Source organism: Engraulis encrasicolus, chromosome 21, assembly GCF_034702125.1.
Source record: "Engraulis encrasicolus isolate BLACKSEA-1 chromosome 21, IST_EnEncr_1.0, whole genome shotgun sequence".
In the NCBI taxonomy this organism is placed as follows: domain Eukaryota; kingdom Metazoa; phylum Chordata; class Actinopteri; order Clupeiformes; family Engraulidae; genus Engraulis; species Engraulis encrasicolus.
Window position 1 is genome coordinate 22874249 of NC_085877.1, and position 23742 is coordinate 22897990.

The following is a 23742-nucleotide window of genomic DNA, read 5'->3' on the forward strand; positions in this document are numbered from 1 at the left end:
AGTAGCAAGAGAGAAGTTCCCCAAAGTTAGGCATAATATTGGGGGTTAAACCCCGGACACTGGACTTTGTAGCAGTTTCTAAAATGTTTTTGTTTCGTTTCCTTTTCTTTAGAGCCAGTCCACATCATCGCATACGAGGGAGAGTCGGTGACTTTACCATCGGGCAGGAACTCGTCCTGGAACCTCAGCCGCATCCAGTGGTCCATATTCAACAACATAACGTTCATAGCCACCCTCAGAAGCGGCGAACGGAATACCAACCACTTCGAGAGGTACAGGGGCCGACTGACCCTCGACACCACCACCGGAGACCTTCACATGAGCGGCCTGAGAGGAGACGACTCCAGGCTATATTCGGTTCTCCTGATGGCAGGCGACGGACAGGAAAACCACGAGGTCAACCTTGAAGTTCGAGGTGAGATAGACATGTGTGTCAGTGTGATTTCAAGTCACTTTACACCCCTGTCACCACACACACACACACACACACACACACACACACACACACACACACACACACACACACACACACACACACACACAGGGCCGGATTAGAGGCACAGTGCCCAACCATTTACAGCCAGTTAGGGGCCAGGGCACCACAACACACAAACTGGGGGCACTGCAATTCCTGCACACAAAAACACTAACACGCCAACGCACAGATGTAATGGATGCCAACTCGCAGAGATTGACGGTAGAACGTTAGTAAACCTCCCTCCTGAAGCCTTATGCCCAGTGTACATCGAAGGCGAACTAAGCAACCTGCGCGGTGGAAGTCATTGTTTCTCTATGGAGGGAAGGCGAATAAAGCTACCAGAGCGAATTCAGCAGAAGCGAAGCTTCTTGGGCGACCTGGGCGAATTTTGACGATTAAACTCAAGCTAATCTTAAGCGAATTCGCTATGACGCGGTTCGGCGAAAACCAATTGGAACGTTCATATCGAGGAATGTCCCAGGCTGTCAAGACAGAGCCGTTATGTGATTAGCTGAATCAAACATGTCAGTGCAGCGTCCAGAGCGAATAAAACTAATTCATGGCGAAACTTCTTCAACCACCCCAGCTACCTGGGTCGCGTTGGTAGCGCTTGATGTACACGGGGCATTATACAGATAGTGAGGCAGCGGGTTTGAGCCCCGAGTGGCGAACTACTGCAGGTTGACCTTAGCTACACTGGTGCAGTGACCCGGATGGGAGTGAGGTTTAGGGTGTGAGTGTAAGGGATGCCATCTAGAAGAGTTCGGTAGTCGAAAGTTAGTAAAGGTACACTGTGTAATATGTTTTGCTGATTCTTTCCAGAATTCATGCTGCCCATTAATTAATGTTACTTTGTTCATGAATACTTACCACCCCCATCTAATTCCAAGTATGCATTATGACTGGGAAAATTGCACTTTTCATGCATGAAAATTAAGGAGGATCTTCACAATTGTCCACCATTTTGAATTTCCAGAAATAGGCTTCAGCTGCAAAACATTCTATACTTTGGTCATACTAGTAAATATTAGTTTATTAATATAATAATAATAATAATAATAATACTTTCGTTTTATATAGCGCCTTTCAAAACACCCAAGGTCGCTTCACAGAGTGTCGTGTAGGAAAGTGTGAGTGTGTGTGCGCGTCAGTGTGTGAGCGTGTGTGTGAATGCATGTAAGTGAAAGTGCTTGTGGAACTAGCAGCCATAAGCCTCCAGGAAGAGATGTGTCTTAAGGTGTTGCTTAAACAGGGCCAGTGAAGGGGCATTCTGGATGTGGTCGGGCAGATTGTTCCAAAGAATAGGAGCAGCAACATAGAAGGCTCTGTCACTGGTGGCCTTGAGCCTGGTACGAGGGACGATCAGCTGGCCCTTGGAAGAGGACCGCAGGGATCTTGAGGGGTCACTTGAAGGTTAGGAGGAGGACTTCGTAGGTAATGCGTGACTTGATGGGGAGCCAGTGAAGCTGCTTTAGTATGGGGGTGATGTGCTGCCAGGGTCTAGTGCCTGTCATGATCCTGGCAGCAGAGTTCTGGACATATTGCAGTCTGTCTAGGGTTGTTGGGTAGACCAAGCAGGATGGCATTGCAGTAGTCCAGACGGGAGTAGATGAAGGAGTGAGTGAGTGTCTCCGTAACTGTCTTAGAGAGTGACGGCTTGAGTCTGGAGATGTTTCGGAGATGATAGATTTGATGTGGGAGTGAAGTGAAAGTGATGAATCCAAGATGACACCCAGGTTATGTAATTCAGGGGATGGGGTGATGGTGCATCCATCGATGTCCAGATGGAGATCTCCAACCTTCCTTCCCCAGCATTGCTGGTGCCACCACCAAGAGCTCAGTTTTATTGCTGTTTGGTTTGAGGAGATTGTGTGTCATCCAGGTTTTGATGTCTTGCAGGCAGTGGACGAGAGGGGTGGGGGGTGGGGGGGCAGAGGAGAGGGTTTGGTGCTGATGTATAACTGTGTGTCGTCGGCGTAGCAGTGGAAACTGAGACCACGGGAGCGGATGATACGACCAAGGGAGAGCATGTAGATGGTGAAGAGAAGGGGGCCAAGCATCGAACCTTGCGGAACGCCGTGGCTGATGGTAACTGTGGTGGAGCGGGAGTCTTTGAGAGTGACATATTATTGGTGGTTGGATAGATATGAATGAAATCAGTTAAGTGCTGTGCAAGTTAATCCAGTGAACTCTGAGAGCCGTTTAAGAAGGATGGAATGAGAGACAGTGTCAAATGCTGCTGAGAGGTCCAGGAGGATGAGGATGGTAATGTGGCCTTTGTCAGCAGCAGTGAGGAGGTCCTTGGTGATTTTGACAAGAGCAGCCTCTGTGCTATGGTGGGCTCTGAAACCAGATTGCAGGGGTTCAAAGAGCTCATGGTGGGACATATGCTGCTGGAGTTGGGACACCACTGCCCTTTCCAAGATTTTACTGAGGAAAGGAAGTTTGGGGATCGGACGGTAGTTGTTGGGGTCGTCAAGGTCCAGACCAGTTTTTTTCAGGGTGGGGATCACAGCAGCATTTTGGAAGCTGGCAGGCACAACACCAGATTCCAGAGAAGTGTTTATGATTGTTGTCATGTTGTGGCAGAGAGCAGGAAGACAGGCTTTAACCATGGTGGTGAGCATAGGGTCCAACTGGCAAGAGGACGACTTTTGACACCAGGTCAGTGACCTCGTTATGGCCCAGAGAGGCAAAGCAGGAGAGGCGGTGCTGCGGTGGGCAGGCAGTGGGGGTGGGAATGTCCTGCCATGGCTGGTGGGTGCCAGGTGGCTCGTCCTCGTGGTGCTGGGGTGAAGCTAGGAGCTGCTGGTAAATGGTGTCGACTTTACATATGAAAAAGTTTTGATAGCTGGAGCACAACTCAGCAGCATCCGATGGTTGGGTGTTTGAGGAGGGCGGAGAAGGCGGTTAATTGTGGAGAAGAGCATTCTGGGATGGTTATGTTGGTTGTTAGAGTGGAGAAATATTGCGTGTTGTCTGTAGAGAGGGCCTGCTTGTAGCTCCTTACGTGGTCCCTATAGGCCTCCAGGTGGACAGTGAGGCCAGTTTTTTTGTGCCGTCGCTCTAGCTGACGCCCGGCTTGCTTCATGAGGCGGAGCTCAGATGTAAACCAGGGAGCAGGTTGGTAAAAAGAGATTTTTACTTTGTAAATATTAATGAGCAGCGTAGTTGCAATACCTACTCTGGCCACAGCCAGTGCACCTTTAAACTTCCCTCCTGAGCCTCATACAAATGCAATAAAGACTTACCTGGGCTGTTAAAGCGGATTCATACTTATACTGCGCTAACCTCATTCATACCTCCCTCGCAACAATGGCGTGCGCTCAAAATGACGTCACACGCCCCTCCGCAAGCTACCGCGGCGCGAGCTCGTGCACCCCACATTTTTTGTAACTTGCAGTGCGCCACCAGCGACCATGCAGCTAGGCAGACAAAGCAGGAGTTGCGAAGAGAGGCTACAGCTACTGTAGGCTACTACAGAATGGACCCTGCATCATTTTGAGGATAATAAAATGTCCTAGAGAGTTATTTTATCTTCTCCCTTAAATGTTGTTCAGTGAAACAATTGTTTACTTTGTTCAGAAGCACGTTGTGTTTGGCAATCTATTTATACACTTTGCAGCCAGAGCAATGCTCTCACATGGTCTTGGAATGATCTGGCAATGTAGGCTAAAACAAAAATCTTGATGTTTCATTGTGGTAAGTCATAAGTCAGACGTTCAGTAGCCCTATAGCAGCCGTGTTTGGCTTTCTATTTTATACATCTGTAGAACTCACGCTGCGAGTTGCAACAGATGCTGCCGTTTCTCTCATGAACAGCAGAGGGCACACTTCCGAAAATGCAAGCAAAAGCCTGTAAATGGCGCTTTTGACTATGAATGGTCTGCCACATTTGAATGGTTCTCGCGCCAAATGCGCCAAAGTGCGCACGTTAAGTATGCAGAGCCCTTTAGCCTCACTAGTTTCGCACAGTGCTCCCATGGCGGAGGGTTGTTGTGAGGTTGCTGGTTACAGCACACTGCACTGGGTGATATCGGACACACACACACACACACACACACACACACACACACACACACACACACACACACACACACACACACACACACACACACACACACACATACCTATTATTTGGAAGACACTCTCATTATTATAGTAAAGAATGCTAATTGTGAGGACCACACTTTGTTGCCCATTAATTAGAAAAAAAATATGATACACTATACAATAAGGTGTGATATACAGTAGTGGCTAGGCCTATATACTGTATTGATGATGATGATGATGATGATGATGATGATAAAGTTTCCCCTTGTCTCCTGCCGTTTGAAACAGAACAACTACCTGTGCCACATTTAACCATCAAGGTGGCCACGGTACACGATGGGCATTGCAGGGCTGAGGTGAGGTGCGACCCACAGCGGGCTGGTCTTAGCATCTCATGGCAGTCAACGAACTCTACAACCAAATACTATCAACGATTGGATGGCAACGATTCAGTCCTGTATGCAGAGGTACAAGAATACAGCACAGGAAACTTTACCTGTTTTCTCAGCGATGGCTTACGTCATGAAAAAAACATAACAGAGGGAACATGTCAATGTAAGTAGCCTATCTTCAGTTGTCCTGTGCTGAATTGTAAAAACGGTTAAAAATATTAAATTCATGTGCTCGGTGCATTTGGTATATCTGAAAGAATTTGAAAGTGTTGAAAAGAGAAAAGTCAATGTAAATTTGCCCAATAAAGACGCTTTTGCACACCTCTGTAGTTGGGCAGGTGCGTAGGATGTTATCCCAGCCGGGTTGTCAGTGAAGTGAAAAGAAATCCCGCACACTGTCCATTCCACCAACAAACTTTAATACAACGTTTCGGTCATCCGACCTTCTTGAGGTCGGATGACCGAAACGTTGTATTGAAGTTTGTTGGTGGAATGGACAGTGTGCGGGGTTTCTTTGCACTTCAATGTAAATTTGCCACCATGTTATGATGCAATTTTCTATGTAAATGTTAGATTGACTTCTTCATTGGTGTCTAATGGAGACTTTTTTTCACTGTAGTAAAAGACCGTCATCATCACTACCTAACTGCATGTTTGCTGAGTTTGGGGCCTGGACTTATTTTTCTAGTATACAGGTATGATCTTATGTTTATTAAATATTTTAGCTCTATTCATTTACATTTTTCACACGTCTCATAATATCCCTTGTGTTAATACATAGTTATTTACAACAGTTCATACTGTCCTACTCAGCACTTCTGTCAAGGAAGGTGTTTACCTTTATGAGATGTATCTGCCTAGCCTCCAGGAGTGCTGTGACATGATAATGAGTTGAAGAATTAGCCTACATGTAGCCTACACTATAGAGAAAGATGAAGTAGAGAGCAAAGTGAAGTTCATGTTACCCTTTGCTCCAAGCTTAATGTGCTCCCACAACACAAGTACACAACTCTTTGCTGATCATTGAGGATTGCGATAAAAATTTCAGAATGTGCTCAGACAGGGAAGCCATGGTGGGAGCAAAGGGGTCCATTATCCCAGTCACAGGGACATAGAGGGCCCCAGAATTGGTTCCCTATTACATTGTATTGTGTGGAGGGGACTTGTAGATCCCTTATCCCTGGGCCCCGTCAAAGCTGTCAGCAGTCCTGGGCTCAGGATCTCTCTAACATAGAACTGATTTGTCTTCTGTGATGACCTAGATCACTGTCTGGATTAGAATTCTGTAATAAAAACGTTATGGTCCCTCAAAGAACCGAATCAATTGGATGGAATCGGACGTTGGCAGAGCAGTGCTCTGAACTTTGACAGAATCAGTGTGCAGAGGCCCTCAGTGTCAGTTTCACAGATTTTGCCAACATTTCGTGACCCTGGTCACTGAAATGTTTTCCGTAATGGACTCATGGAAGTGCTTTCTCTAAATTCCCACAGCGTTATGTTTCCACAGTCAAGTGCTTTCTCAGGATTTTTCTAATTTTAAAGATTTTTTTTCTCAAAAAACATTTCTTACTGACAGGTTAGGGTTAGGGATTGTTTTGGTCTGGGCACAGCAATTATTTTATTACATTTATTTACGTTTATTACATGAACTTGATAGCCTAGATCAGCGGTTTCCAAACATTTTCCCCTGCACACTCCCTTGTACATTTCAATGTGGTTCGCGCAGCCCCTAAGCAAATATTTTGGTGTGCTGATGGCCACGCAACTATGATTCACTGCACATTGTGCACAGTTGTATTGGGGAATCATCTTTTCCAATTGTCTAGGAGTTAAACTACACTTCAGATGGACCCTTCCAGCATACAATTCACCATACAATTAAAAACTACTTCATGTTCATTAAAAGCTTCGGGGCTATTTTTGAGTGTTTTTAAAGTTTTGCACAACGTCTACTTAAATGGTTCCTGTGTCTGCATACTTTGACACGTGAAGTGGGTGGCTGGTACCATTTGAAAGTAGAAACTCTGTAGAATCAACAGGAATTGACAGGAAGATTTTGTGATGTACTGCCAAGGACTTACAGAGGTTAGAACATCTTTTTTCTGAAATGCGTTCATGAAGACCCCCTAGAAATTGTTACATTTCAGCAGCTTAACATTTGGCATTGGAAACATATTTAAGACTTCATCACAGGTCTACTGAAGCTGTTTGTCAAAGGAGAACTTGCTACATCTATATATGACCTTTACCAAGACAATTATGTGTGGATATACACATGCGTTTTACCAAGTGTCTTTTTGTATTTTTTTTAGTTAGTCAAAATGCACCCCCCATATAAGGTCTTACTGTACAAGAACCTTTTGAGCTAGAAGCCTTATCATAGTCACATATGAAAGCATACTCCTGGAGGTGTTATACAGTAATCAGCCATGGTTGGATATGCCTTTTGGGTAGTATTACAGAGATGTTGCTGTACAGTACTGTACGGTACTGTACACTATGTACAGTAAAAACATGGTAAGAAAGGGGTATTGTTGAGCAGATTTGAGATTCCTTTGTCCCTGGGTGTAATACAGAAGAGCTATATGACTCATTTGAAAACCTGGACTCTGGGCTATCACTCAGTCTTTGAATGGAGTTTCTAGCTCTTGCTTTGAGGGAGCTGCAGTCATTCAAAGCAAATGAGCCAATACGAAGCTGTGTAAAACAGGACCTGCCTACTTCTCTTCTAAGGCTTGTCTTTCAGGGTAGGAATGTCACAGAGCCACCCCAGTGCTGCCCATGTAATCAGCAGAGTCTGGGGATCATGTGGAATATAATTGATCATGTGAAAAATATGGAAGTGTGGACAAAAACAGCACAATTCCTGAGGGGAAAAAACATGATCATTTTTTTCACAATAAAGTGGTTTTGTTTGACTGGAGTTGTACAACTTTTGGTTGAAATAAAGTAAAAAAAGACTACACTCTCATAAACCTTGGATTGTAACAGACATTTTGAGACCATGCTGATAAGGATATGTTCATGTTTGGATGTCCACTCATCCTAGGAAGGTAGGGAGACATCAGGCGAGGGGTGCTTGAGGGGGTCAAATTTGAAAGGTGACATTGTGTAATAAATTGATAATAATGCACATACAATATGTTCAAATCCCTGTATAGTAGTGCTAGGTGTGTTCCTGAGGTTCTAAGCTTTCCAATGATATATAATGTTCCTGGGTTTATTACACCACCTGGATTTTAAACAGTTGCGGAATGAAGATCAAGTTCAAGTTCAAAGTCATTGAACCCGGTACCGACCACCCCGAACTTTAAGAGGTTAATGCTGTAAAAACTCACATATCCACCAAGGCTCTATTTAGCTCTATTTAGCTCGCCTCGCGCACCCCCTTATGGCAGGCTGCGCACCCCCAGGGGTGCACACACCCCAGTTTGGGAAACCCTGGCCTAGATCAACCAACTGGAAATGGTATTTCTCAAAACATTGTCTTTACTGGTTATGGTTAGGGACTGTTTTGATCACGGTACATTAGAATTTGGTAGGCCTATCTATTTTCTAATGATAACATGCTGTGGGAATATAGATAGTACGAGTCCATGAGTCTATCACAGAAAACACTTCCTTGACCAGGGGCACAGTATTCTGGCAAAAATTGTGAAACTGACACAGATTCGATGTCCCAAAGATCCGTGTTCATTCCACGGAATTCTGAGAGATCAGGCTGAGAATTGTGATTAGCTCCCTGATTAAGGGAAGGTTAAAAAAAAACCAAAGCAAAAAAAAAAAAAAGTAGAAAAAAAAACATTATTGCAGTGCATTGTGAAACAACATTGGCATACATCCGCACTCCCAGTGACTGTAGTTTGAACATTATTCAAAACAAGTTGCACATGCTGTATATTTTATGCAGACGTAGGCCTAATGTGCAGTATGTATTGTTCTCGTGCTGATTCTTCTGATTCCATCACTCTGTAGCCTATTTGCAGAGGTGTATCTTGCCACCACCAGGCTAGGCAGGCAGTGGTTTGGAGCCACCAAGCCCCTAGACGATAAATAGCAGCTCAGACTTTACTACAGTTGTGGCAATTTTGTGTCAAATGTACATTCTTTTCAACTTTTCACATTCACTGACGCTGCAACATGATCTCCAAAAATTCCGTGCTCCTGGACATGGATGTTAAGGACACAAAATCCGTGTCCAGGAGCACGGATTTTGCCAAAATTCCGTGCTCCTGTACACAGAATTATTTTCTGTGATGGACACACAGAAGTGCTCTCTCTATACTCCCACAGTTCTATGTTTCCACAGTCTTGTGTTTTCTCAGGATTTTTCTCAAAAAAGCCTTTCTTACTGACAGGTTAGGGTTAGGGATTGTTTTGGTCTGGGCACAGCTAGTATTCTTTCATTCATTATATGAATTTGATAGCCTATCAACCAGCTGGAAAAGGTATTTCTCAAAAATATGTCTTTAATGATAGGTTATGGTTAGGGAATGTTTTGGTCAAGGCACAACTTAAATTGCTGTAGCATTATTTTGTTTAGGATTAGCATTTGGTATGTATTTTCTAATGACAGAGTTAACACAGTGCTGTGGGAATATAGAAAGCACTTCCGTGTGCCCGTCACGGAAAACAATTCCCTGTCCAGGAGCACGGAATTTTTGTAGATCAGGCTGGACATTGGCAATGAGTTTAATGTAATGTAATTTAATTGCAGATTACAGAAGATATCAGGAGGTAAGAAATAAACGTTCTTTCTTTCTTTCTTTCTTTCTTTCTTTCTTTCTTTCTTTCTTTCTTTCTTTCTTTCAAGTGACACCAGCAGCATTTCTGTGTGCACAAAATGAAACTGGAGTAATTATTAGGCCTAGTTCATTCTCTGCAAAATAATGCCATAATAATGGTCAGGAGAGACACAGCCTGCGGTGGTTTCCGTACATTAAATGTCTTTATTTTAACAGACAAAATTTGGTCCATATGTAGAGCATCAAATATTGACATAAAAAAAAAAACAATCCAGAAACAATGGCAAACATGGCAACAATCTCATGCCTAAGAAATGGGTTTAATATCCCAGTCCCAACCCAACCTTCGTTGCATAAAATAGAGTTGCTTTTCAATACAACAGAGCTTTTTAAATTTTAATGCAATTTACACATTTTACACATTTAATACATTTTAATTCAATTTAATTAAAAAAGAATTTGCTGTATAACAAGGGACAAACATTTATGTGTATGAGAATACAAAAATATAGTTATTTACAGGAGACAGTACAGTTGTTGATTTTTTGCATGACATACACAGGGGTCCCATTAAAAGCAATTGTGGGCCTACAAATAAAAAAACATTAGGCCCCTTGATTTGACTTTCGTTGTGTGGTCATTGAGGCCCTACCACCCACCTCTATACTGCCCCCCTGTGCATCCAGTTCATGAACAAGTTCAATGACGACCATGAAAAATATCAAATGAGCTAACAATAGTCAAACACATTTATAAAGTGAACAGTAATGATATATAAGCGTAATGACATGAACTTGTTGTCCGCAGGTTACAGCACCTCTTGATATGGCGATGAGGAGTTGGGGCCCACAAGCTGTCGGGAAAAGTTTACCTTGTCGTACAACGTCTGGGGCTGAAAAGGCAAAGCAAATTATATATGTAGGATTTTATTTTTTATTTAAGAAGAAGTGGTGCACACATACAAATCGCAACATAAACACAGGATGAAAAGAGTTGTGAAGAATGCCAATGACTGTGATTATGTGTGTGTGTGTGTGTGTGTGTGTGTGTGTGTGTGTGTGTGTGTGTGTGCGTGCGTGCGTGCGTGCGTGCGTGCGTGCGTGCGTGCGTGCGTGCGTGCGTGCGTGCGTGCGTGCGTGCGTGCGTGCGTGTGTGTGTGTGTGTGTGACTAGGAGGATGTGAGGCATTGAATGTAAAGTAGCTGTACCCTGTAAGAAACAGAAATATATGACTGTGGTTTATTGGTTGCTATTAACACTTAACGATGGGACCAAATGAGAGTGTACATTCATACACAATATTTATATGTTGTGTCTATCTTTGTATGTGTTTATCAACCATTCCTATTTTTATACTTAAGCAATATGACACGAGTGGGAGTGAGGTTGTTCTGGGACACCCTCACGGGTGTGATTCGCCGCAGGCACGAAGCCGCAGGCTGAGTGCCGTAGGTAATTACACCCGTGAGGGTGTCCCAGAACAACCTCACGACCACAAGTGTTATATTGCTTTTATACAATAGTTCCTTTGCCAACACAATTAGTTCATTGAAAGAAATGTTAAATTATTTTAATTACTTTATTTGATTGTTTATTTGCTTGTTCCTCCGCTCCGGAAAAATAGTTCCAGTTATTCTTTGGTTGCTGCGCAACGCGCACCACGTTGGTTACGGTTACTTTGTATCATTGGTCGCGGAGTGATTATTAGATGTGAAGAGTCATTCATAGAGTGTTGGAGGATACCCTCACTCCTAGTGACGTGTAGAACGCATCTTGTCCAATCACAATTTGTGAAATAATTCGACCGGATCTAACTATTGTATAATGAGTTCTAATTGTGACTAAAATTCTACTTTTGACATTGTCATTAAAAGCCTTTGCGCATTGCCTCCGTTATACTGTAACCTCATTGTCACCAAAATTTTAATTTTAACAACCCTTAATCTGTCAGTTAAGAGTCGGTACCTTATTAATGTTGTTATTATGATGTTGTTGAGTCTTTTAAGAAAAGGGTGAACATGCCCGCAGGCGGGCCCATCTACACAATGAGGCTAGGAGAAATATGTAGCCTATAGGCTGTATGTACTTATTTCCATATCAAGATCCATGTTGTCATTACTCAATTTTCCTGTCATTATTTTTGTATGTAACTGTGCTGTCACTTCAGTGTTAGGATGTATGTGGCCAAACCTGGCACTACAACTTCATTGAAAAATTCTGTGGTACGTGTTGCACCCCCTCTAGAGGCAGCAGGGAGAACTTCAAATAAATTCATATCGGGACCAAAAATGGAGAAAATGCAGTAGGCCTATATACAACAATGTGAAGCTTTTTTTCACCATATTTGTATTGTATGCGTTATGTTAATGTGCTAATGTTGTGTGTTGAGTTTTGGGGTAGTGTGGGTGGTTTGGGGGTAGTCAGTGGTGTAGTCTACTTTTTTTGTGGTGGGTATACTGTATATTTGAGCATTTTTGGAAGTGGGTATACTGTATATATTTGTGCTATTCTAAATAATGGATCAATCAATTTTAAGTGGGTACTGAAATCCCTGGAATTTTGAAGTGGGTATACTCTGTATACCTGTGTTCTGCGTAGTCTACACCACTGGGGGTAGTTAGGGATTCAGTTAAAGATGGGGGTTTTCTGGTGGGGTTAGTTTTGGGATATGATCCATGCTGTGTCATATTGCTGTAGTTAATTTGTTGTTGTTAATATGTGAGAGAGGCGAACCGAGAGAGTGTTGCTGTACATACATGTTGCCATTTCTGCAGCCAACAACAGGTGTTTTCAGTAAAAAAAAAAGGAAGCCGCCATCTTGTTGACTCTTTATGCTGAAGGCCTAGACCTTTTTTGTTTGTTTTGTTTTGTTTGTGTGTCTATTGTGCCATGTCCCATTTGTCACTCTCCTCTTTTTATTCTTTATATTTTTAAATAAATTAAAACATTTGATCAAAATGGTGCTTATGTCAGACAGTCTTCTTTACTTAAAAGATGGAAATTGCCTCGAACTTTCTTCTCTCATCAATACAATTTCAATGCTCTTTTCATGTAGCTTTACTTAACAACCTCACGTACAATTACATTTGTACATTACAATTGACAATGTAGATAACAATGTGCCAACAGTGCCATGTAATTCTAAAGTGGCCCTGATTTGGGAAGAAGTCCGAGGCACTCATGTTTACCATCTGATATGCCTGCTTTGTGCGTGAGTGTGCGTGTGTTTCCGTGCGTGCGAGAGTTAACACAATAGAGAAATAGTTACATTGTATTGCACTTAAACTGTCTCGCACGCAAAAACTTTCTATAGAGGGGTTGTTACAACACCTCTGGACATATGCTGTGTTCCATTATTCACCCTCTGTACTGTGTACCTTGTTTAAGTGCTGTGAAGTACGAGTTCCGCCCTACGCAATTCACAAGGCGAGTACGCTCCGATTCCCGTTCTGTCTTAACGGAAATGACGGTTGAGAGTTTACCAACCACCAATATACAATTCAACACGGAAGGCACTGTTCCTTATGCTAACACTTTTTAAAGTTACCCCTGCCTCTAATACACATGGCGATTGTCTTTGGAATCAAAACTATGCTGTTATCACAGAGATTCAACCGTTTGACAGATCTGACACTCAACTACGTCACAAACATGGCGGCCGTTGAGTGCGAAAAGTGTACAGTAACACCACACTTCGAAAAATGGCCGTTTTGGGGGCGTTATCCGGGTAATTTACAGTACACTTTACCCTCGCGATTAGAAATGGAACGCCCTGCGTACCCAAACACAGTGCGGAAAGGGCGTTAAGTACGGGTAATGGAACACTGCATTAGACTAACACTGTACTTAAAGCTGCACTGTGTAAGATCGTGGCCAGAATAGGTATTGCAACTATGCTCTCATTGAAATTGTGCTGCCTATTGCCAAATTTGATCTTTCCATGAATATTCACTAAGTAATAAATTATTATTTACTAGTATGGCCAACGTACAGTACGATTTGCAGATAAAAATGTCTATTTCTGGAAATTCAAAATGGTGGACCATGGAGAAGATCCCCCTTTTCATGTATGAAAAGCAGGGCTTTGAACCGTTATTTTTTTCCAAACATTCCGTTCCGAACAGAAACCAATGGGTTCCACCAATAAATTGACGTTCCCGAACCGGTTAGAACAAAAAAATATTGTTCCCGGAACGGTTAATTTCGTTCCTGTCAGCTGATTACTCCCCATAGGCCTAACTGACGTTAATTAACCAAGAAAGACGGAAGTGCAAATGACTTGGCCTACATTCCAAACTGTTTATTCAAGAGGATGAAAAGAATATCCTCCAGAATTCTGTCATTCAGGGACGACCTAAGCGGAGAAGAGGGGAATAAACCTCAATGATGAAAATGCGTGCTCCACGCTGACTTGGGTCACGGAGAGCGCTATGATGGACATTGTGAGTTTGTGCATATTTGAAGCGGCCATGGATACCCAATAACGTCAAACATTCTCGGTGCACTTTACACGCGCTTCTCTGCAATGTCTTACAATGATGCAATGGAAACTCTGCCCTATTGTATGACAGTGGTTTCTCTTATTTAATATGTGGAGTGGAGACTTTGTAATCCCAGCTCTCACTCCATTCAGTGTCTGATGTCACACAGGACGTGAACCTCAGCCGTCATGGTAATAGGAAAATAATTCCTTTTTTTTGTTTGAGGAATGGTATTAACCGGTATTAGCCGGCTACCATTATTTTTAAATAAGTGTTCCCATTCCAGAACATAAAAAATAATAATGTTTCCGGTTTCGTTTCTGTTCCCTGTAAAATACGAAAAGTTCCCGGTTTTCGTTTTCGTTCCTTGAACCGGTTCAATGCCCTGATGAAAAGTGCAATTTCCCCTGTCATAAGGAATACATAGAATTTGATGGTGGTGGTAGCCAAAGTATTCATGAAAAAGGTATCATTTGTGGATAACACTTTACTTGACGCCGGTGTCATAGGCATGTCATTACAGTGTCATAACAGTGTCATGACCCAATTAGGTGTCATAAACATGCCCATGTCATAAACATTGTATGACTATTGGCCTTAATGACATGGACATAATGTTTATGACTTATCTATGACTGTTTCATGACACTATTATGACACTGTAATGACATGCATATGACACTGGCTTCAAGTAAAGTGTTACCCATATGTGAATGGGCAGCATGAATTCTGGAAATAAACTACTAAAAATATTACACAGTGCACCTTTAAAGCTGAAAAACTGACCTTGTTTTGAATTCCAACAGCTCTTTCATCCACAGTCTCATAGATGGACATGTCATTAGGTATACTGCGGGCTCTCTGTTGAAGACAAGATGTGCATAGTGTCTATACCATTTTTGGGTAAGGTTAGTTGTCTACATAAACCAGTGGTTCTCATCATTTTTTTTTAACAACAAGCGTCTCCTGAACCTCATCATAAGCCTCCAAACGCCCCCATGAGCTTGCCATAAGCCTGCCAATGCCCCCTCTTAGTATTACAAATAAAATAGACTAATTTTAGTCTAATTTTCTAATCCCCAATGGCAACTAAACACCACCCCCTCTCAGTTGTCTTCTTCTCAACACCCCCCTAGGGCTCCCTAATGCTTCCTGGGGGGGTTGTAGAACCCCCTTTCAGAAACACTAACAGACACACACACCCATGTCATAGCTGACACATGCACATGTCATTAGCTGAACAGCAGAATCTCGGATGAGTATGTATATGCAAATATTGTACATAATGTAGTGTTTACCATTTTCGGCTGTCAGGTGTGGTCAAGGAGCTGACCTTGCAGCTGTGGGGTCACAGTTTCAATCCCCAACACAGATAGGGGTCTAAGGTGTTGAATAACTAAAGAAGTGCTCTTATTGAGCCCCCCCCAACATGGTAACAGAGAAGGTATAGGCAGAGATACTGTAAAAATCTTTTACAGTGAATTTGTTGGTCAGGGCCGCTGCCAGCATTGGCCAGGCCCGGGACAAAGTCATCTGAAAGGGGCTGCTACGCCATACACACAATGTAATGAGGACCCAATTCTGGGCCCCCTCTCTCCCTGGGCCCGGGAGAACGACAAGACTTTTCAATGACCATTACATCGTTCCACTGGTGAAACAGCGTGCATTATGGGGCTACCTTTACTGCCATACCCAGTGTTGGGCAAGTTGCTCAAAAACTGTAATGCATTACTGATTACATAGTCCCTTACACTACAACATTACTATATTTAAAATGTAAGGCATTACACTACTTATGCATAACCTAAGTTACTCTCGCCAAAATAACTTAATATGGATCTTGCAATTTACAGTGTAAATGGATCTCATGAGTCATGACCTCCCATTCAGGAGGTGTTTTGGCAGCATGCAGGCTAAAAAGAAGCAGGTTCAGGAATAGCTTCTTTCTGACCCACCACACTGAACACCATTAAAATCCAAGTTAGAGAAAAAGGTATTGTAACTAACCGGTAAGTTACTAGCATTTCTAACTAGTATAGATTACAGCTATGTCCCCCTGCAATGCCTTACATTACCCTAGTTTTAACAAAACGTAATGCATTACAGTAATTAATTACTTTTGTAAGTAGTTACTCTCCACACTGGTCATACCTGAGGGTTATCTTTCCGTCCGATAGTTATATCAGCGTAGCAGGTGTTGTCCTCATTCCCTTCAGCTGCAGACAAGAGAGAGGAGAGGCATGGAGATGAAGTTACTTCAAACAAGTGCACTCACAATCAATGAAAATGAATTAGAGACTGTGTATTCAGTGTGTGTGTGTGTGTGTGTGTGTGTGTGTGTGTGTGTGTGTGTGTGTGTGTGTGTGTGTGTGTGTGTGTGTGTTTGTGTGCGTGTGCGTGTGCGTGTGTGTGTGTGTGTGTGTGTGTGTGTGTGTGTGTGTGTGTGTGTGTGTGTGTGTCTGCAGGGCCACCGCTAGACATAAACACAGTACACAGGGTGCAGAGGGCACCAACCAGTGCTGAGGGCACCAACCAGTGCTTGGGGCAGCAAACACTTTGCCCCCAAAATTGGGGCCTCTTAAATTGAGATTGACTAAAAAACGTCATGAAAACAATATTGAATTACTACATTACAAAACATTTATTAGTTAGAAGATTATTATTATTATTATTATTATTATTATTATTATTATTATTATTATTATTATTATTATTATTATTATTATTATTATTATTATTATTATTATTATTATCATTATTTAATTATGAGGGGGGCCTCCTGACCAGTTATGCTTTGGCCCTCTAAAACCTTAGCAGCAGCCCTCTGTGTCTGCGTGTGTGTGCAGTGTGTGTGTGCATGCATTTGTGTGTGAGTGTGTGTGTGTGTGTGTGTGTGTGTGTGTGTGTGTGTGTGTGCGTGAGTGTGTGTGCGCCTGCATTAGCGTCTGTACAGTATGTGTGTGTTTGTTTAACCCACCATTCTTTTTCTTGCAGTAGCACACACCAACTGCTATACTCAGGATCAGAAGGCATAAGCCACCCGCTGCAGGAATGGCGATGTGATACACGTACCACCACAAGATGTCTGTGTCTGGAGATTATCAGAAACAACAGATCATAGAGGGATTAGCAATTGGAGATGGCGCCAATATGGCGTACATTGCAGGCAAATTTTTAACGCCACAAAAACAAAAGTGACATTGCATTGTCAGGAAGGTTTAATGGAATGTTTCCACGGCCTATATGAGACAATTTATCAAATTTGGTATAAATCAAGCTACAGCTGATAAAGTTACTGATAAATCAATTGGGCGGACCAACACAAACAAATAGGGTCATTAGCCTACAGGGTCCATTTCAATGTCGGGCCTCCTATCATCTCATTTTGCTTGTGGCCTCATGCTTCGCTGACACAGCGCCTTTGTGGAGAAAACAAATATTGAAATATTGAAATTGTTTATAGTCAATGATGTCTTGCCTTTCATCACGAAGCCACAAGCAACACGAGAGGACGGGGGGTATGAGGGCTGGACTGGCCATTTGGCATAGCGGACATTTCCCGGGCATTTCCCTCGTGGGCCCCTATTTTTAGAAATGTTGAAAAAAATATACATTTCTGAAAACAGGGGCCCACAAGGGTGCGAGGACCACCAGTGACATTATGAGAGGCCCCTTTAAGCCAAAAATGCCTTGGCCCTATTTCTCCCCCAGTCGGGTGCTATTTCTCCCCCAGCCCAGCCCTAGGAGGTAGGTGTACTAATGCCGCCTTCATTTTCTCAGAATTGTTCTGGCACTGATGACACTACTGACAACAATTCTGGTTTCTGGCTGAACGCACGCTGGTGCCACCACCTTGGAACAATGTACCAGAGCCAATCACTGTGCCACAATCTGCTGTTATTGCTTATTGCTACAAACATAAGGGTACATTTGGTGAAATTAAAGATGGGGTTGCAGGTATGACATCACATAGACTCCTATGAGCCTGCAGAACCCCCAACGTGATGTCATAATAGTACATTTTCTAAAGGTGGGGTTGCAGGTATGACATCGCGGTGGGGGAACTCCCCCAGGATTCTAAGGTTTTACATAATCCTATGAGCCTACGGAACCCCAACGTGATGTCATAATGGTACATTTTCTAAAAATGGTTAACCTGCCACACCACCTTTAAATACCCAGGGACTTGTGTTCTGATGTGTGTCTTTGATTTTGAACTATATTATTATTATCATAATACCGAATGTCAAAAGATCACGACCTGACATTGCGTCACAGGCTATTTTGCCCGAGTGTAAGTTCAGAATATCTGTATTCCCAAGAAAATGAAGGCCACAAGTAGTAGGACCCCGGACAAACCCTCCAGAACCCTACGGGAAGTCAATAAATGCAGTTCAAGAATGTAGATAGCAACACATGTCTCATACCATGGTTGATGGGGGCGGCAGGCTAAATGCTCAAAAAAATGACCTGCGAATTGTGACACATTTTAAATGTCACACATCATGAAGTTGTTTTTTTCAACCTCACCAGTAGGTGGAGCCAAGGTGACGACAACAATTGGCGCAGTGCCATTTGTGGTGTTGGCACACTTGATGATCACTTCTTGTTCATCCTTTTCGTTAGGGTTTCTTTGTGCTGAACACTTCATCCTGACACTGCCATCTTCTGGTTTAAGAGAGAACTGCACACTGGCGTCGTTCCCTGTGCGATGGCCACTCCAGGAGAATGTTGCTCCAGGTGGACCACTGGCATTGCAGGTCAAGGTGATCGTGCAGGTGTTGTTCAGACGAACAGGCGGCTCCTGTGTGATGTGCACCTTCAGAGTAGACTCTGTGATGATAGACACATTTACACATATCTACGTTCACTTACAGCTTGTTTCAATTGGTTACACACCCGACCTTTCTCACTGCTTTATTTCCCAAAACTCTACTCGCAAATTAGACTACAACTCACACAAAATGCAAAATTGTTACAACACCACCAAAATGAAACACAGTTTTCAAAACCTTAACACATGTAACAGATTTGTATGAGACAGAATAAGAGAGTGAATGTATTTTATCCCCTCGGGGCTTTCCGTAGGTCTGTGTACATATATCAACTCTCGTGCCCATTGGTCTCTCTCTGACTTCCGGATGAAGTAAAGCAGATCTGAAGTTTCTCCTTCTGAATCCAGTGTCCAGTTATTAAATATATAATGACAAAGTGCCAACGCTCGGTTACATTGGTGGCAGCGGTGTTAACCGTAAGTTTTCAGTTGTGTTTGTAGATTTGCGTTTATTTTTTTAGTTTAGCAGTAGTGTGTTCGCAGTATAGTCAAACGTTTAGTGTGCGGTAGCACTCGTTTTGGCGCCTTTGCTAGCCGGAGTATAGCTGCTACGGAGAAGTTCAATATTCAAGATGTGGTGTAAAGAAGAGGACACGGACTTCTCGATATTCGGATCTCGAAGGGAGAGAGACCTCCAATCGTCTCGAGTGAAGATTGATTTGCCGTCACCGTTTTCTGGAGAAGATGATCAGCAGAGCTTCCTATGCTGGGCTCGTCAATTCGAAGTGGCGGTCCGCGCTCTTGTGGAAGGAGAAGGTGGGAGAACATACCAATATGAACTGGCAAGAATTCTACCAACTCGTTTAAGTAAGGCTGCATTTCTGTTGTGGGATAGCCTACCCGCTACTGTTCAAGGTGATTACGAGGCGGCAAAGAACAAACTTAAAGAAGCCTTTGGGCGAAAACAGTATCTGGACCGTTTCAGGGCTAATCTTTCTGCACGCCCACGCGCTCAGCGCGAGAGTCTTGTGGTGTATGCCGCTGAAATTAGCAGACTCGTTGCTGAAGCTTTCCCTGACTATGGCAAAAACGCAACTCGCGAGGAGAAATTCCGCCGTTTCCTCGCTGGCCTCGACCCAGGGCTTAGAGCAAAGTGTCATGAGCAGGGGGCAACAGACATGGACGAGGCGCTCATAGTTGCAGAACGTTGTGAGAATGCACGGGAATCCGCATTGCAAGATTATGCGTCCACGACTGTCACGGCTGCCTGCGCTACTGGCCCAGGGGGTCAAATTGCCTCCGTCCATAAAGTGACTGATTATGGGGGACTGCATAAGGCAGTGCATAGCCTAACTGAGGAGCTGAAAGACATGCGAGTGGAAATGAAGCTGATGGCGGAGGAGAATCGGAGGCTACAGTCAAGGTCAGGTTCAGGTGGTTGGCATGGCCCTCCATCACCAGGAAGGGGGTCGTGTTACTGCACCTGTGGAGGTCATGGCTGCCGGTCCCTTGGGCTGCAGCGTGGCCGCTCACCAGATAGGAGATTCTCATCACCTGGCGGGGACCGGAGGCCATTCACAACTTCCCGTGGCCAGAGTCCTGACTCCGTCCGGTCATCTGGCAGATACAGCCCCAACCCTGGCCGGCGCTCATACCATGAGGAGGAGACACCTAGGCGGCGCGGCGTACGCTTCATCTCCCCGCACAGTGACCACCAACACGGCCAGCAGGGAAACGGGGTTTAGCTGATGTTGTGGCCCTAACGCCAGCTGCACACTCTGCGGGCCCACTAAAGGACACACACAGCCATGACCCAGTGATCATAGACTCTGTGAGTAACTCCGAATGTGACATGTCTGTGTCCTATGTTAAAGGTGTAATTGAAGGCACTGTTGTCCCTGTGCTACTAGACTCTGGTTCGAGTATGTCTCTCATTAGTGCTGAGTTTCGAATGTCAGTTCCTGCACTTCGTAACCGCCCCCTAAAGAAAGACTATATCAGTGCCCGTGCTGTGAATGGACAAATGCTGGACACTTTGGGCACAATATCTGCTGTTTTGTGTTTGGGCACAGAATCATGGCAGCACACCTTTCATGTGATAAGGGACACTACACAAGCAGTGCTTTTGGGCTGGGACTTTATGCTGAAAAACCATGCCCTTCTGGACATTGCCCACGCGAGACTACAGCTGTGGGGTATCACCGTCCCACTCCTGAAAGGTAAAGACCTCACCCCTGTATGTTGTAATGTAGCCATAACAAGCACAATGACTCTGCCCCCACTTAGTGAAATTATTGTGCCCGTTAATGTGCGGCCTCCCAGCTCATCTGGGGCTTACTCCACTGACTTTGTTGGATATTTAGAGCCCAATATCCCTGATAGTTCAGACTTCGTCGTGGCTCACACAGTTACTACAGTGCAGAAAGGTGCTACATGTGCTCGAATTTTGAACCCCACCAAAAATGACATTGTTCTACGAGAGGGCACTCACTTAGGTGAATTTTACTCGATTGGTGAGACAGATGTTGATACACTGTCACATGATGTGGCCGCGGTGACTACCACAGCCCTTTCCTCCCCTGCCCAGTCAGCCCCCCCTGTGTCGCTGGAAAGTTCCCCAATCTCATCATCACAAAGGGCGGCGCTTTCTGAGTTGCTCAGACAATACGCAGATGTGTTCTCTGACAGTGAGAGGAATACAGGAAAATGCACCCTGGTGTCACACCGCATACACACCGGGAATCATCCTCCAATCAAACAACGGGCCTACCGCACTTCTCCAGAGAAAAGAGCTGAAATTGAGAGACAGGTGTCAGACCTGCTCGCCGATGGTGTTATTGAAGAGAGCTGCAGCCCCTGGTCCAGTCCAGTCGTACTGGTGAAGAAAAAGAGCGGTCAGTGGAGATTTTGTGTCGATTACAGGCGTCTCAACAGTGTGACTGTGAAAGACTGCCACCCTCTGCCTAGGGTGGATGACACTCTCGATGCGCTAGCAGGCGCTGTCTGGTTCAGCACACTGGACTTTTCGAATGGATTCTGGCAAGTTGAAGTTGCAGAGGAGGATCGCGAAAAGACCGCATTCAATACAGGGCGGGGACTGTATCAGTGGCGGTCAATGCCCATGGGGTTGTCAAACTCACCTGCTACCTACCAGAGAATGATGGAGTTAGTTTTAAGGGGCCTGCCATGGAACATTTGTATGGTTTATTTAGATGATGTGCTTTTGTTTAGCAAAACATTTGAACAGCATCTTTCCAGCCTAGAGGAGGTGTTCTCTAGGATCAAGGCCGCTGGACTAAAGTTGAATCCTGCAAAATGCCATCTGGCGCTCAATCAAGTGGTTTTCCTGGGCCACGTCATTTCCCAACACGGTCTCCAGCCTGACCCCAAGAATACGGAAAAAGTCAAAAACTGGCCTACTCCTCAGTCTACATCAGAGGTCAGGGCGTTTGTGGGCCTGTGCTCATATTACAGGCGCTTTGTCCACAATTTCGCCAGACATGCGGCCCCTCTCAATCACCTCATGGGGAAAAATGTGGCTTTTGAATGGACTGCTGACTGCGAGACCTCATTCAAATACTTGAAAAGTACACTGTCCAACGCTCCCATTGTAGCCCTACCAGATTTCAGTGTGCCCTTCAAAGTGTTCACTGATGCTTCTAAGGAGGCGGTCGGTGCTGTCTTAGCCCAAGTGAAAGACGGGGTTGAGCATGTAGTGGCCTATGCCAGCCAGACACTTAATCAGACACAGCGCCGCTGGTCCACTTTTGATCGTGAACTATGGGCGGTTGTATGGGCTGTTCGTGAGTTCAGGCACTACATTGGACTGGCAGCTTTCACCATCGTCACAGACCATCGCCCTCTGCTGGGCCTCAGGCGCATGGCCCTCGACAACGATCCAACTGGCAGACGGAGCAGGTGGATCTTAGAACTGGATCCTCTCAACTGGGACATTGTGTACAAAGACGGACAGCGTCACCTGAATGCAGATTCTCTCTCTCGCAGACCAGACAGGGACAATGAAACATGCCCTTCTGTTGACTCGGTGGAGGTTAATGCAATACACTCTGACCCTGCTACACCTATTCCACAGCAACCTGCAGAGACCTGTCCATCCTCAGAGACTGTCACATCGACTGAGCCTGAGTCGGCTGAGACACTGACATTGACTCTTGGGTGTGGGGTAGCTCATGTTAAGGCACAGCAGGAGGCAGACGCAGACATCCAAGTGGTCCGCGGCTGGCTAGAACAGTCACGGAGGCCACATAAAGCACGGATGAAGGGAGCTTCTCGCACTTTGCGAAAGCTGTGGACAGAATTCGACCGTTTGACCATCCAAGACGGACTGCTTTGCCGGTCTGTGAACTGCTCCTTGTCGGGCGAAAGACTCTGTCAAATTGTGGTCCCTTCCTCTCTCGTCCCTGACCTCCTGACACAACTGCACGGTAACCCAGCCTCTGCCCACTTTGCAGCAGAGCGTGTGTGGGAACAAGCACGACGGATTGGCTACTGGCCGTCCATGTTCAAGGACATTAAGAACTTTTGTGAGCAGTGTAAAGCATGCCTGACACGCCGGTCTCCAGTGCCCCCTCATAGGGCACCGATGGGCACCTCTTGCGCAACCCGGCCTTTTGAAAGAGTGGCGGCGGACATTGTTGAGTTGCCACTGACCAGCAAAAGTAACAGGTATGTGCTTGTAGTGGAGGATTACTTCACTAAATTTGTCAATTTATATCCTTTGCCTAATCAGACTGCTCAGACAGTGGCTCGCTGTCTTTTTGAGGACTATGTGCTGGTGCATGGGGTGCCAGAGCGTTTTC

General features: G+C 44.5%; 2 protein-coding genes across 2 annotated transcripts in view; one reads left to right on the forward strand and one right to left on the reverse strand.

The window, feature by feature from the left end:
- Positions 1-10689, forward strand: part of si:cabz01074946.1 (SLAM family member 9) — an 11571-nt gene extending 882 nt beyond the window's left edge. The window contains exons 2-6 of the mRNA XM_063186431.1: positions 113-415; positions 4820-5086; positions 5543-5618; positions 9641-9660; positions 10476-10689. Of these exons, the coding sequence (XP_063042501.1) occupies positions 113-415; positions 4820-5086; positions 5543-5618; positions 9641-9660; positions 10476-10492 (683 nt within the window). The 3' untranslated portion in view covers positions 10493-10689. The remainder of the gene's footprint in view (positions 1-112; positions 416-4819; positions 5087-5542; positions 5619-9640; positions 9661-10475) is intronic.
- A 4769-nt stretch (positions 10690-15458) lies between these two features.
- The window catches only part of LOC134437295 (SLAM family member 5-like), a 41204-nt gene continuing 32920 nt past the window's right edge, over positions 15459-23742 (reverse strand). Inside the window, exons 3-6 of the mRNA XM_063186787.1 lie at positions 18679-18981; positions 17126-17239; positions 16300-16364; positions 15459-15488 (exon numbers count right to left, since the gene is read on the reverse strand). Of these exons, the coding sequence (XP_063042857.1) occupies positions 15459-15488; positions 16300-16364; positions 17126-17239; positions 18679-18981 (512 nt within the window). The remainder of the gene's footprint in view (positions 15489-16299; positions 16365-17125; positions 17240-18678; positions 18982-23742) is intronic.